At 37.0% G+C, this 17,118-nt stretch overlaps 1 protein-coding gene across 4 annotated transcripts in view; it reads right to left on the bottom strand.

Moving 5' to 3' along the window:
• The window catches only part of LOC131696358 (acetylcholine receptor subunit alpha-like), a 701,515-nt gene that overhangs the window by 31,087 nt on the left and 653,310 nt on the right, over positions 1-17,118 (bottom strand). For all 4 annotated transcript variants that reach the window (XM_058984909.1, XM_058984905.1, XM_058984917.1 and 1 more), the window contains one exon: positions 4,252-4,915. In XM_058984909.1, coding sequence (XP_058840892.1) covers positions 4,252-4,915 — 664 coding nt within the window. The remainder of the gene's footprint in view (positions 1-4,251; positions 4,916-17,118) is intronic.

Raw genomic sequence — 17,118 nt, 5'->3', positions numbered from 1 at the left:
ACTCCCAGACAGATCTACCATCCAAGGTGATCTTGACAAGATTACCTTAAGATCAAAGTTTGAATAAAATATTCATATCTATTAATTCAAAGATTTATTAGTTTTTTCTCCGTCTAAATGATATTTATGAAGAAAACAGCAGACGACCAGACATTGCATTTATTACTCACTCACCACATCGCGATTCAATTTTCGTATGACAAATTATTACCACTCAGATACTGACACGAATTCTCTTGACAAATAAAACGCACAATTTCATAAGTTGGCCCCATGGAATTCATTTGGTTTTGAATTGAATTTGGTTTTCTTGTTGTGTGAAGTTTGTAATCAGCAAATCATTGGTGTTATAAATGAAATATAACTGAAAAACATTTTGGCCAATGAAAGTAAATCACCAAGCTTAACAATTCGGGAACCTGTGACATCTTGTTTCAAGTTCATTAAGATCGTCAAGAATTCTAGTATTTTGATCGGGAGAATAAACAATATATGTAGGATTTTCTACATATTTAGCAAAATTGGTTTTGAATTAAATTTGCATGCTTTTATTAGAATTCTGGCAGCAAACCAGTAGTGCTCGGTTTCAGCAAGAATGCTACCAGGAATGTACAATTTTGTTCGACTTCGGCCAGAGTTTTGTTCGACTTTTGCAATAATTGTATCCGGAAGATATTGCGATGGTTTTGGTATTGATCCCTTCAGAATTATTCTGGCATTTTCCTCGGCTCTACCGGAGGATTTCATGCCTTAGGAGATGTTGATTAGTTTCGAAAGATTTTCGGAAATTCCAATATAAGTGGTACAAACGTGATTCGCTGGTTGGGCCACAGCCTTGTCCAACTAACGAATTTGATTCGCTAGTTGGACCGACTGACAAATCAAAAACTCTCTAAAGGAGATGTTGGCAGTGTAAATGCATCTGTTCACATCCCTAAATATTGTCAGATTGATTGTCAAAGTAAATTTGACACGCGATTTGGACGTTCAGGTGCTTTTTAGTTGGACAATGGTCCAACTAGCGGAAGTCCAACTAAAAAGCAGTCCAGTTAAAAAGTGTCCAACCAGCGAATCAAGACTGTAGTGGCTTGATTTTGAAAGTCATCTTTTTGTATTTCTGAAAATCGATTTATTTTCTTTTGGATTTTTTTAAATTCCAAATGGAATCTATGTTTCTGTTTAAGTAAGGACAGTTTCTAATGTGAACAGCGAAATAAATTTGATGATGGAATAAATGCTTAAATTGTTTATTTTTTAAATATGGAAAATAGTAAATGGGATGCGCCTTTTTCAAATTTTGCTCCATTCGAGCCGCCATGACATCACCAAATCACCACAAAATTTGCTTATGAATTCAATATATGGGAGCTGTCAAGTTGTCCCCGGGCTGCTTTGAAGTAACATACGATATTCTGATTTCATCCCTATAATATGAAGATCATATTCATCGCATGTTACTCTTAATCTGTTTACGTCTGTTCAATTACAGGTGCCCCTTCGTTTAATAGTGCACAGGGGCCCGGAATGGTCTTAAGACGGCACTGGTAAATCTGACGTGGAATGATTCATAACCTATATAATGAACGTGGAATCGACCGGTGGTATCTTAAAGTTTTGAGAACTATTTCATGAGCATGAATATCAGATCGTGATCAGCATACTATGAATCGGAAAGTAATTTACGGAGCAAAATTAGATCCATGATTTCACTGTCATGAATTTTCTCAATTCATTATTTTATGATTTTATTAGAGTAATTCCAAAAATTATCCCACTAAATTGTTGCTAAATTTTAGTTTGTTGTTAATCCTCCGGCGCTCGCGCGTATGAGCAGCCGCTGGTGCTGAAAGAAGATTTCTCTAGAGTTTCTGAAGGATGTTGTTCACAAAATACTACGGCGCGAGTGCCGGAGGGTTAAAAACAGCCAAATCTTTTACCTAAGGTTCTTCTTAGTATAATCACAGACTAACAGACATAACACTATGAGGGGATTCCCTCAAAAAACATCGATCCGACAAGTTTCCCAGAACACTAGCTCCACCTTTTATTCACAGTCCCAATCACTCATTTACTGGTGGGTTACCCCTCAGGTTTGGAAACAATTTTTCACTAGTGGTCTATCCCCCATATGCTTATTCATATGTCAGTGGCGCCATAATTTCACATGTGGCCACAGTCCCAACTACAAATATATTTAAAATGACCGTTAAAGCGAGCGAAGCTTTGTTTTTGAGTGTTATGTCTGTTAGTCTGTGGTATAATTTTTGCATCTTAAGAACTCGACCGAATCTGTCATGTGGTTAGAGCGTGCAAGAAAAAAATTAGCTTACTCCGAAAATTCAAACACCTCTCATCGATGGGTCGGCAAATATCCTGAAATCGTTCAAATAGCAGTATCTCATATGATCAAGAAGTTAAAGAAGTATCAGACAACCAAGCCTTACGAAAAACGGCACAGCAGATCCATAGAAGGCCAGGACAGTAATTTAAGCGTCGACCTTTCCTTTCGAATCAGAATATGGCAAAAAATTGCCTTCAATGATTCAATTAGTTTTGTACAAAAACTGTTTGAACTACACGTAGACAATATTCGGAGAGTGTATGAGATGTTGCTAGAGACATCGTTTCGCATTGTGAGCTACTAAGGTGGTCATTCCTGAGAGTGTACGGGACAAGAAGCTGTGGAACTTCGCAATTCCTTATCTGACAACCGATGTGACCCCGTTAATTGACACTAATAAAGCACTATTTACTAGCATAATACAACTATTATTGCTTTGCCAATTAATGCCTTAAAGCGAACTAACTAACTGGTTTGATTTGAATATTTGAATATACAAACACAATTTCTCTAAACAAGATTCAAACAAGCATTTATTTAAGAGGGCCTGTCAGTAATGTAAGTCCTCGGACCCGGTGCGATTCTCTAATGCCTTGCAATCAAGCATATAAAGAATGAAGTTTGGCTCTGTTATGGTATACAGTTTAACCACAGATAACAGACGTTTAGGCTAGAACAAAATTTCTTCAAAAACCGGTGTAAACTTTCAAATTGATAAACGTTGGAAATCCGTGTTTCACTATTGCCATCTGCGCAACTATTTGCTACACGTGTTTGACAGCTGCACTCTAACTGCATTGTATCGATCACTGCGACATCTACAAACGTTTGTCAAACGTGTTTCAGACGTCTAATTTATTCGTAATTTCAGTAGCGGGTATTTACACACGATTAAAATCGAGCCTAAACGTCTGTTATCTGTGGTTTAACCGAGTGTTCCAAAATAATTTAAAATTTTTTTGTAAATATTTATTTTGAAATGTTTAGTATGTTTTGCTGTTGAGTAATGATTTAAAAAACATATTTCACTCAAAGGGGCTTTTTTCTTAGTACAAAAAAAATGCTCAGATAAAAAAAAAACAATAATTGAAAACATGGGCATGACGAGATTAAAGTGACAAAAGGCTTGCTTTTGAAATTTTTTTTCCAGAGTACATTTTGTTTTACTAGTGAAACGAAACAAATTTCTAAACCATCCTATTATAGATCAGAGAGGGGAAATATATTTAATAGAAATAAATGCAAACTATATTTTTGAAGAAAAAGAAACACATCCAATTACATTAATTTTTCACTCATTGAATATTTTATTTTTGAAATTTGGTTCTCGTGAAATAAGTACTACAAAAGCATTGTAACATTTGAATTTAGTTTTACTAGCTTTTTCGCACGTTACGGAAAAAATAATGCGAATAAAGCTCCTCATAAGTAAAATGTTGGGCAGGCCTGTTTGGAAAAAATAACTCGGGTCTGAGTAGCTTTGAAGTGGGGGAGAAATTGCAAGCACCCTTTCAACGCCAACCTACCTTTGACCAATGGATTCCTAATCGGCATTATTTCAAATCAACTAAAACGATTGGATTAAATGACGTCAAAAGCATCCAAACCTTTTATTTGAGCCAATTAATTAGCCAATTTATCAGAGCCAATTAACAAATCATCGAAAATCGTTACAGCAGACGTGTCGCAAAATACATACATAGATAAATAAATGAACTTAATGCTCTTGAATTTGCACATGTTAATAACAAACAACGGTTTCGAAACATAAACAGCTCCTCAAGTGATTAGTGAATACAGCACTAGCTATGCAACACTTGTGTCTATCTTTGGAATCAAAATTAACATTACCAACAAGTATACAATTCCGCAGAATATGGGACAATCATGTATGTGGTGCATACACTTACCCGTGTGCTTTCCTCCTCCTTCCGCGTATGATCAGCGATGTACGTGACACCGTCCATTGCCTTATGAAGCTCTGGGCATGTCAGCCATCGATGTCGCGTCGATTTGTCCTTGCCGCCTCCACCACTTCCACCGAGTCCACTATCTGTGGTATTGATAATCGGCACACTTGGCACGGCGGTCGACGAGTGAACGGCGCCTCCACCCACGCTGTTATTGTTCGTTAATTGAACGCTACTATCTAAACCAGTTCGTCCATCGTTGAGGAAAAGATTATTACAACAGCTTAGATTACTTCTAGTAGTAGTGTTAGTTGCAGTGTTTATTATCACATTTGTGCTAGTTTTGCTCGTCCCGCCAGCGCCAGCGCCGACACCACCTGCTAGGTTTGTCTGGAAGGTGCTATGGGGATCTAGAAGGGCGGCACCGGCACTGGATAGACCACCGGACGTCGTCGTCTGATGCGGGATGGGTACCGCCGTGCTGACCGATGACAGGAGATTCAGGTTGATCGGCGACATCGGGGAGTTGTGATGGTTGTGATCTTGATAGGGCAGTGTTAAATCATCCATTAGATTGATCCCATGCATCCCGTGATGATAGTGGTGATGATGTCCTCCACCATGATGGTGCGTTGGGCTACCGTGCAATCGACAAGTGTTTATGCTGAAAACGGAAAAGTAATTACCACAATTAGATTCGAAATTCTGCGAATTGTAAAAGACACAGCAAACAGTAAAATGATAGCATTGTGGATATTGCTGCGTGGATCATGCAAACCATTGGTGATGGGCAGCGTGTTTGGCTATTTGGGTTTGGAAACATTGATTACATAGACGGGGTAGGGAATTATGGTAGATGCTGGAAAAGATTCAACACATTTTGTGGCGAGCCACAGTTGGAGGAACAATCAACATCGAAAGACATTCATATTGCACAACGAACACATTAAATAATAACGAAGAGTATTCTGATATTTTGAGAAACTGATTACGAATTGCCAAACCTAATATACTAGAATAATTCTTCCTTTTTATAACCATTTTATCGATAGATAGTGTTTGGTACCGGTGAAGTTTCCCTGCATATGTGTACTAGACTGGCTCGAGGTTGTATTGAATTTTTTAAAAAATATCCTAATTAGCGAGCGCAGCACTTTTTGAGTTCTTTTTGTGGTGCCAAATGAATGTGCAAATTATGGGATCGATTGGTTCGGATCTGCGAATTGCGTTCAAAGTTGGTATGGCAATTATTAGTATGGGAAAATGCACTTTTATTTTTCTCCACTCATACAGATCGTTATTTTACTGAAATTGAAAAACCGATGCAATAAAGCTTAACAATCTTTGCTGTAAACTGTAACTTGCTACGATTTTTTATAAAAATGTTATAACGATTTTAAAGTAAAAGGGTTAAATTAATCGCAGGAATTTGTTAATGTTAATGTTAATTATGTCAGCAATGCTAATGTACCATCAACAGCTACGTTTAAATTCTAATTATCTCAGAACGTGTTCATCGCAGAGATTTGAATTATTTTCTGAATTAGGAAATTAGTTGTTAGGAAGTCAAAAAACCGATTTAATTCACCTAACAGTGAGATCGAACTATTCGGGTAATATTGATTGGGCAAAAGCAATACAAATTTGATAAATGATATCAGAGTGACTCTATCACACTGTTAGGTGAATCGAGTTGATTTTTTGACTTCTCAACTAAGTTCACGTGATTTAGAAAATCATTCTGGAAAACTCTATCGAAGACACTAAGTCTTTGTGATGAACATAAATTGAGATATTTAGGATTCAAACGTAGATGTAGGGCTACATTTGCAGTGTTGACAGAATTAATAAATTTCTGCAATTAATTAAACCACAGAGAACAGACATCCATGATCGAACAAAAATATTTAAAAAACGTGTGTAAACATTTGAATTAATATACGAAAAACACTAGCGCCGCCACACCAACCTATCCCAACTATCCGTCAAATCGATTCCGGAACAGGTTCGAAATCCTGGATGGATTCAGCATGGAATCTAGCTCAAAGAAAACAACCGATTCCGACTCTATCGGTTGACGCATTTGAGCTGGAATTTATGCTGGGAGTCCGAATCGGTTCCGGACTAGTTTGACTGGGTAGAGGAATAACCGCTGTCAATTCTGTCGCACTCAGCCACAAAAAAAACATGACGACAGTAGCGCACCTGGTTTAGATATCCAAACTACCTTCGAAACCGTTAAAGATTTTACACAAGTTGAATGCTGAAGATGGACGTCTGTTCTCTGTGATTAAACCCTTATAATTTAAAATCGTAGGTGACAGAAAGTGGTGAAATATCGAAATCATGCACCACAGTGTTATCAATCGTAGCGATCAATGGAGGATGATGCATCACTGGTTTTACTAGAGGAGAGGGCGCCATCACAATTGATGTGGCGGAAACCTGATCGCTGGCAACACAAAGATCGATATGGCGGCTATTTTCATTGGCAATAGAATTGATTTGTAGTAACGTAGCTGAGCTATAGCTGTCAACTAGCCTCACTGCACCTGGGTGGAGTACGGATTGGTCCGAATCCGGATAAAGGAATCCGTTGCGGGAAGACTTCCATGAAATGCTAGGAAGGTTAAAATCTTCTAGTACCATGATCTCATCAACGGCGTTCGCGTCTTCGAGAATAGTAAAGTGTGAGCTGCAGTGTGCTTCAACATATTCGATATCACGAGCGCGGTTGGGTGGAACATACAACGCACACAAGTACAACTTACGGTCGCCAAGCTCGATAATCGTTCAAACCTACTCTAGGCAAGCCCAAGAAATATTCTCGACAATTTTTGCCTTCAAACTGGTATTAACTGCTACTAATACGCCGCCTCCGGTGGATTTTCGGCTATTGCTATGGCTCCGGCCGCAACGAAACACTTCGTATCCAGTACCGAACACCTGACTGGAAAGCATGCAATCTCCTCCACAGTATGGCTCGGGTCGAGGCGATTTAGATAGACTCAGAACTGATCCCGTTCATCAGAAACTGTTCTGATTGCACGCTGAATGGCTCTAGTACCACAGACAGCGGCTTTTTGCATTATTCTCACGACTTCGTTTTGGAGTGGGCAGGTCTCCCGGAAGTCGCTTCCCAAACAGCCCCCTTTGACCTAAAGAGCCAGAATTAGCCGGAAAGTGAGTCTCAATGCGGCTCGAGAGATTTGAGACGACCGCGTTTAGATTGTCTACTACCTCACATAACTTGTTTGTGTCCACGATAGGAGCAGCGGAATCGGATTGATGCACCCATGTGTTGAAACAGCAAACACAATCATCACACAGCCAGTACAGATTCTTATTGAAGCTAGACATTAAGTCTAGTGCAGATCGCTGCATACCAGGAATACAAGTACGGTGGAAAACCGATCCGCAACGGCCTCGGCATGCAATTCTCTCAATCCCATTAACGGGAGAATCGCATGACTTGCAACTCATACTTATGGTTGCTTTCAACCCTCCCTATGTCCTGCTTTTTCGATCTCGTCTCGCTATGCGCCAAATTGGAATGTGGGGAACACTTTCCGCTGTTCGCGTGCAGGTGGCGAAACGAGCGCGTACATTTTTTGTGGGGCACTACACACTAGTCACGGCAATGTAAACAATGTCGCAAATTGAGCAAAATTATTGCACAAAATCCTCAATTTCTCGTGACAATTTTGCAAAACAAATACAACACCGTACAGGAGACAACTTCGGGGAGAAATTATCTTCGATTTTAACGGAAGTAAGATAAGTATTTCACACAAATAAAAACACTGAGGCACAGAAAACTGATAAGTGCAGTACGTCAATGCACCAAACAAGTAGGTATACGTAGTTCGGCTTTCCGGACCAAGATTCGAAAATCGATTTTCACAGCAAATGCATAGCCTTTCTCTCACAGTGGGGTAATTCTCACAATCCGTACCGACCTTTGCTGATGATTTGGCTGACGTCTACCAGCAATTTAGCTACTAATGCCGAACAACGATTCGCCTGCAATTTAGTTGTTATAACCGCCCTGCCAGCACCACACTGTCAGGGTATCGTTTGGTCGACGACTGCTTTATCGACCTTATTTCTTTTTACTGCGAACAAAACACAATTCCTCACGTGCAATAAAACAATCAGAAATTGTTTGCGATAATATGCCAATTCACTTGAAAAACAATCCTTTCACTTCGGGGTTGTGAAACATTATGTTGGATGCGATAGTATTTTCAGAGCATGTATCTCAAACTGGCGCTTGGATCTCTTTGGCTTAACACAGGCCACCTGTGAAACGTTTGTACCGTAAAACGGGATATTTTGATCACCGGGGTAACTTTTATTAAATGAATTTTTTTTAGTAAAGTGCGATAAGATGATTCCCTCTAACAAAATTATCGAAACAAAATACAAACCATATTCTAAACATGTTCAACATCTACCGGCAACGAAAATTTCGTCATTTAATGTACCTTTTATAAACACAAATACAAATTGAAAATGATACAACTTTCATGCATCGTTTCAATCTGTTCAAACAATTCCTTGTATATTAACGAAATCATCCACCTTCAACTGAACTGATCACTTTTTAGAGACGTAAATATTTTTGTCCAACATTTTATTTAAAAAATCCGAGATTTTTTTTGCCAAATATTTTTTTTCGACAATTTTCTTGAAATAGTTCGATATAAGTTGGCCGTATCCTTCCAGGCAATTTTGTTTTCTTACGAGACGGGTCAAAAAATCGCCTGCAAATATGCAATACACAACATTTGGAGCGTTACTTCTTATTTCGATACACATATTTTGCTGATGAAAGTTACCCCGAAAACAACGAATGAAAATTTACAACAAATTTATTTTTATTTTTATAGTAAAACTAAATAAATTACCAAACAATTTGGACGTTTTCAATGTATGTGTACCAGTACTTGTTTTAAAAATGCAAACAGTTACACCTACCGGATTTGAAGAAAATTATTCGAAAAAATGTAGAAAAACTGATCGATTTAGGTACCTAAATGCACCTGTTATTCGACACGCTCGATCTACTAAAAATGCAATCAGATCACATGGGGCAGATTGCGATCAACTCAAGAATAACCGTATACTAGGAAGACCTCAAATGTGCTTGAATAGTTTATAGACCATCGATATGATGTATTTTGATGTGCCGTGTAACAGGAATATTCATTAAAAATTACCAAAGATGTGGGAAACCGGATTTACCAGGACATGTCGTTAAGTGGAACATTGTATTCAAATGTCTTCCAATATGATTGTACACTCAAGTTTTTTTACGCGGTTTTTTGCGCGGTATTTTTTTACGCGGTTTTTTACGCGGATTTTGAAATTTACGCGGTTTTCATTTACGCGGATTTTGAAATTTACGCGGATTTTGAAATTTACGCGGTTTTCATTTACGCGGTTTTTGAAATTTACGCGGTTTTCATTTACGCGGATTTTGGAATTTACGCGGTATTCATCAACGAGGTTCCCTTTATCTCGGATTTTTAAATTTAAGTGGTCTTCATTTATGCGCATTTTGAAATTTACGCGGTTTTCATTTACGCGGATTTTGAAATTTATGCGGTTTTCATTTACGCGGATTTTGAAATTTACGCGGTTTTCATTAACGCGGATTTTGAAATTTACGCGGTTTTCATTTACGCGGATTTTGAAATTTACGCGGTTTTCATTTACGCGGCCTGTATCCCCCGCGTAAAAAAACCTGAGTGTATTTTTCACAGCTCACAGAATTTGATGTGCCGCATGACAGAAATAATTACTAGAATTGTGCTATACTTTACCCTAAGGAGGAAAATTTGGTAAACAACCAAAAAATACTAGAATTGTTTGGTCCGAACTTCCATATTCCAGAATTGTTAATAAAGTGTCCCTATTTGACATTGAATTTGCATTTTCCATAAATTATAGGGTTGATATTACACACCAAAAAAATCTGAATTTTATCGTTGACGTAATTGCAAACATGACACAATTAAACAAACCGTAATTTACGAAATGACGGAACATTACCGTGTTCCATTTTATTTTACATGAAACATATACTTTACATGCGCGATGAAATAAAATTACACTTCCTACCATTCAGAACAAACGCTGTATGTGGAGTAAAATTACATGATTTACGAAATTAAACGTCATGTAAAATTAAAATCAAACGTAAAACTAAGTCATTTTTGATGCTCGTATATGTCAGGGTCAGGAGACGTAAATTTACACTATTTTTTCTAGGTGTGTAGGGTAATTTGGGGAGAGATGCCGCACATTTTTAAAAATCGATCCTGTATCAAAGTAAACCATTCAATAATTGATGAAATCATTTTTACCAATTGCGACAAGTTTCTAAAATACTGTGAAATGGTTTTTGTAATGAAAAAAAAATCACCAAATTTCCATGAACATTTTACAAAAAAAGGTCATTGCGGGAGAGATGCCGCATGTGCGGGTGAGACGCCGCACCGTGGTCACAAATTGAAAAATAGTGAACAAAAGTATTTTTTGGCTCTCATTGATGTTTTGTGATTCAGTATCTTCAGCTGAGTTTCATGAAGTTTGATTGCACTTATAAATCGGCTAGCACCTTCACTTTTCTTAAGGGGGTACTATCATTTCCAGAATATTTTTTTATTCAATATTTTAAAAATATTTTTCTTTCTCAACCTTGTGTAACGGTTAAGTTGGAGTAACTTAATTCAGTGCACTATTTATCTATATGCTTGTACGATATACAAATTCTATGTGTTAGTAGCAGTTCCTTAAAAGCACTGTTTGGCTGTTTCTCCCAATGAATTTATACAACTTAGGTTTGTTCTTGAGAGATTCATTTTGAAAAAGCATCAATTCGTTCAAATTTTCGCTTTTATCTCAATATTGACATCACTACAAATCAATGCGTTCACGAAAATTAGTGCCTGAAACTTTAAAGAATAAACCGAAGTAACTAATACTTAGATACATGTCGCCCATTTAAATATATAGATAAATAGACTCATAATCCTATATGTCACTGTGTTAGGTCCGTTAGTTTGTGGATATACCTGATTAAGAACCTATACCTGACGCAAATGATCATTTAATGACATTCCGGGGTGAAAAAATGCATTTTAGCTAAGCATCATCTTCCATTGAGTGCGGCATCTCTCCAAATTGTAGGGGAGAGATGCCGCACGACGCCATTTTTCTTTAAAATTATGGATGATCGTGCTCATGACCAGAATGCCTTCTAAAAGGTCCCAGCTATTCAACCGATACATGATTTACCAAAAAAATCGAAAAATTTAAAAAAAATGAAATTTTAATGTGGTGCTAAAAAATTTTCGGCACTCCGTGATGCAACTGAACGCACAAAATCATTAATAAAATTTTCGAAAGTAATTAAAAAGGATTATTTTACATCTCTAGAGTTATAATTCTTCGAAAGATAAACTCACAATATCATATTACAGTATAAAAGTGACCCCATATACGAGATATAGAGCGTACGGCCTCTCTCCTGACGCGGCATCTCTCCCGAAATTACTCTATTTGATATGTCGCATGACAGAAATGATTACATGACGCATGACAGAAAACTTTACATGTGATAGCATTGTTCGTAGAAAACCGAGCTGGTGTATCTTGATGTGCCGCGTGAGAGGAATATTTACATAAAATTTCGTCCGTTTAAAAGGAAGCCGGCACTATTGGTTTGTATCGTGCGTCAGAATTGCATAAAACAGTGAAATGAAATCGCTATTTGTTTTTGCAAAAGTGACGTTAGCTTAAATTTACAAGGTTTGTGCAAAAAAGGGAAAATTTAAGCATTTGGCCATTATCTATGATGGATTGTATACATTTTGTTTCAACTATCTACATTATTCGTGCTTTTGAAAGCATCACGAATCCAAAAATTGGTTTCATGAAATATATTCCACTTCTATTTCTTTATCAATGAATTACACTTAAAATTGAACAAAACATTGTTTAGTTATAATCCACTAAGCATACATTTTGTTCGTTCTACCCCAAATGCTGCATTACAATTTGTGTCCCAGCGTAAACAATTTTTCATATGTGATAGTAAAATTAAACAATTTGTGCAAATAGTTCAGATAATCTGGAAATATTGATAATAAACAAATCCGAAATTTTCGAAAATCTAGAATTATAATCTGCAATAAAATTACAGTTTTGTATGTCAATTAGTATGACATTTAAAAACACGTATAAAGTTATTGTTAGCAAAACTTTTTTACTGATAAGTCCTCCACCATGCAATCACATTGAAAAAATTCCATTTCTATTTGGATTGATTTTTGTTGACAAAATATAAAAATGTCAAAAAAGCATTACAGGTCGGACTCGATTATCCGGGGATTTGAAAAAAATCTCACCCCGGATAATCGAATCACCCGGATAATCGAATCAATTTTTTTTGCGTTTTTTCATGAATTTAAGCTTCATTCGTGGAGAAATTGGAAATAAAATGACTAGGACAAATTTTCCTATTATGGTAAATATAAATGTACCTATTTTGGCCCTAGTCGATTTTTCAGACTTTCAGGGTGTGATTTGTATTTTCAGTTGGTTTTCATTTATTATTCATATTGGTAACGAGTTAACGATATGTATCAGTTGCTTATAGCTATTTGTACAAGAATTCGAAGATAAACTTTTTAATAAGGTATGTCTTTTGCAATACAAGTCAAACTCGATTACCCAGGGCTTAGATTTTCCGAGGTAACTGATTCGATTACTCGAATACCAGAAATAAATTTAATAAGTAAACTGGGGGTCGTCTGTTTCTTGGCTCCAGTTTAATTTACGTGGAGTGTCACATATCACAGCTAACATGTCTAGTCATTCTAATTAGAAGAGTGCGTGTTGCGCACCCACAAAGATATCCTTGTCCTTGTAGCATCATTTAGTTGACATATGCTGGATTGTCAGGTAATAACTACGCGTGTAGTCTTCGCAAACTGTACCACTCATACTTGTCACTAGCGAAGGACTACCAGGTTCCCGGGCGCCTCAGCGAGAAGTACTGCTGGCGCCCTCTTTACATAGCCTATCATCCATCTTTGCTTGAGCTACCCAAGAATTGAAATCACCTCCAGTGACGGCCGGGTCTCTTTTCAGAATCTCGTTAACCATTTCTTGACCAACTTTTTTCTACCACGTATAGGGTCCCAAAACTATTTTTCCTTAAAACTGTTGGCGTCAAGAAACACGAAAAACCTGGTTTAAGAAAGATAGGTGCTTCTTTTGCTGCTGCTCAATATTTACCTTCCGATCTAGTCCAATTGCATGAAAAAGGTAATTGAGGGCAATCTAAATTAGAAAGTTTTAGCAGTTTTCAATAATATTCCCAGGCTAAGAAAATATTCCAAAATTTCATTTTCGCCGTTAACAGAATCTATCCCTGGCAGCACTGCTTCAGCGGAACCCAACCAGATTAATTGTAATAACTTCTGTTCTAATGTTAATATTTATAACTTTTAGTGCTCAAATGAAAGATCTTAGTCGCAGTTATTAGCCTTACTTGACGTTGTGTAAACCAAACGTTATAGTCATATAGAAACATGGTTGTTCATCAACCAGAAGGGCACGAACGGGTTAAAGATGCTATTGGAATTCTGAGCAGGAATCACTTATTGAAGGGGATAATGGGAGAAGAGCAATATTGTTTGTGTCAAAGTCCACTGGAACTCAAAGCAGGATATTCATCAGAATATTACACCGAATTCCAATGATAATAGGACCATGATTCTGTCAGTATCTGAAATAAAGCATAATCTTCAGCAGAATTCTATCTTGAGAAATATTCCACTAGACATTTAAGAAGCTTTTCTCTAGAATCCTACATCAAAATTCAGAGAAAAAGCCGTAGAAATACGGATAAATATTGAATCGAAGTTCTGAAATAGATTCCATTGGGATGCTAAGAAAACTTCGATCAGAATCTTGAAAAGTATCCAAACAGAATCCTGAGAAGCATGTCATCATTATCCCAAGAGATAGCCAGAAACCGACCGAGCAATGTAGGTATAATGACGTTTTATGTGGCCTACAGTAACCGATGTATTACGAGGAAAATGTACTTTTAGTGTAAAAAGTTGCATATTTGGCAATATTGGCATTAAAAACTTTTCATTTTTTTGGAATCCCTACACAAATCTTTAAAAAAAATATCTCGCTGATTGATTCTAGTGCAAACAGTACCAGAGATATAATCCGAAGAAAAACATTTTTTTAAACAATTTGTTAAAATTAACCGTTATGTGTCCAACAAAAAACACCTATAACAGGCCAACGAGGGTACCCGGGTACCCACAAATTAAAATGCTCATAACTATGGCTTCCTTTAACCGATTTTGACACTTTTAGATGTTATAGATTCAGGAACTCGTCCACTTTTCGATTCTGTAACATTGAACCGGATGAATGGATCTGGTTCTTGGTGATCCGGATTTTCCTGAGTAATGTTCCAGTACTAGGGTATGATTTGTAAATTTAAATAATGCCCTAGCAAAATGAGTATCAAAACACTTCAAATTGTCTCGGAAGTCTATTATTTATTGTTACGGGACCCTATGGTAGTTTGAAAAATGGAATTGGAATGGAATGGCCATTCACGGCCCTACGGGAACCTGCTCCGGAATGTCCGTTCCGTGGTGAAATCACCAAATGGTTCCAATACCATGAGATACAGTCTATTGATGCTATGCCAAGAATTTTGATACCCATATTGCTAGTATTCCATTGATATTCACAAATAGTATCCAAGCACTGGAACATGCTTCCGGAAATCCGGATTCCCGAGAACCGGTTGAAATAACCCGATTCATTTTTACCAAGTCTAAAAGTGGATGAGTTCTTGAATCCAAAACACCCAAAAGCATCAAAATCGGTTGGAAATTACCTTAGCTATTGGCATTTCAGTTTTGGGGGTACCCGGGTATCCACGTCGGCCTGTGACGTAGTAAAAAATTCAGGAGCCCCTCCTCACTGCTTTCTTACTACATCAAAAACATTATTACCCCAAAAACTTGACTTAGTGAAGTTCCAAGATGTCACAAAGTTTCAATTTCCAGCTACGGATAAAACATTGGAATTTCATTATTTTTCAACCTAAAAAAGTATCCGGGTACCGCGTCGGACACATAACGGTTAGAAGTGTTCCCATGGACTGAGGGGCTGTTTAAACGACACAACAATTTAGGTTATTATATATTGGCTCTAAATGAACAATTTCTTCAAAACTGGTTCCAATCCATGAAGGTCGGTTCCAAGTTTTGTTTTTTAGGTCACTTTGCGCGGAATAACCCATATATAAGCTATTTTTGAGGTAGGTTAAAATTTGAGAGGAGGTTAACCCTAGACCTCCAAATTGCCCGAAAAAATGTTCTATTGACTGCAATGATCGAATTAGCACTATAATAAGACATTATAGTTGAAATTTGATTTTTTTCAAAACACCCGGATAATCGAATCATTTTCCCCGGATAATCGAATCACGGATAATCGAATCCCCGGATAATCGAATCCCCGGATAATCGAGTCCGACCTGTACATCCTTTCGATCATATTTTGAATTCGAATCATGCCTTGTTCGCATTATAGACCAAATTTACCTACCGCATTATACAGACACAACTCAATCTGCTATGAAATAAGTTGGTTGAAAATACATGCTACAATATAGTCTGTTCGCGTGTAGAAGTATTAGTTGGTTTTGCTTGCCAAGTCTTTACCCCGAAACGTGGTGTATTCTATACATGGACACCTCTTTGGTATTTGAACGAACTCCTGTCTTCTAACACAGTGATGATCTTTCGTCTGCAATCAGCTCATTTCAACCACACCCGAATAGAAATGTACAGTAACAAAACAATGATTTTCACTGTGACAGTACAGTAATTTTACAATAATTTACAGTAAGTTTTAGTGTTAGGCTACAATACAAAAACAATAAACGTTAACGTTCTTACAGTAAATTTCAATATAAAATGGACTTTTACAGTGATAAAGGTGGGTGATTATGTATCTTAACATTAAAAAAATCAATTTTTCTCTATACAATTTTTTCTTGAAAACAGTAAAATTTAATGTGAATGCACTGTATCAGTTTTTTGCTGAACAGTGAAATTTATTGTTACATGAAATTTTATTGTAAATCTATTGTGAGAACTTGGCATCGAACAATGTTGAAACAGTAATAACTATAATATTTATTGTTTTATGATTGTTTGTAGGGTAAATGCTATTGTAAAATTCTATCCGGGCAGTAAGCGCGTGTGTAGTTTACCTGTTCACGATTACACAATAATTTGTTTTTTTCGCGCAGCAAATGCTCTGTGCAGTAAAATTATCGCTCTCTCAATCAGAGTTAAAAATATTCAAATTCATTGAATGAAAATTGATCATATTCAGCCGCATTCAATATTCAGTGACGCAGCTGAAAACGTCAAACGAACAAACCGTGGATTTTCATTCGTCTCTGATTATTACACGAAGCCACCGTGCAGCAACGAATCAAACGCATCAAAGTAGACCTTGTCACAATGTAAGCGATGATGATTGTTGTTTCATATGCTTTACCGGCATTTGAAAACATTTTCCTAGATTATTAGTGAAATGAATATATTGTACGATTTTTTCTATTCACCGCGAGTCAGGTTCATTTTCAGCCATCAAAAAAGAGCTTCGGTTATTTTTTACTCTGCTCTCAATCCAAGCTTCAGAGAAAAGTGGAAGCAAATGATTTGTGCTCAGGCTGATTTTTGATGATCGTTGACCAGGGCGATGCTTTGTACTGAATTCGCATGTTCGAGATGACATGCA

Source organism: Topomyia yanbarensis, chromosome 1 (assembly GCF_030247195.1).
Source record: "Topomyia yanbarensis strain Yona2022 chromosome 1, ASM3024719v1, whole genome shotgun sequence".
Lineage (NCBI taxonomy): Eukaryota > Metazoa > Arthropoda > Insecta > Diptera > Culicidae > Topomyia > Topomyia yanbarensis.
This window is presented reverse-complemented; position numbering and strand designations above follow the sequence as displayed.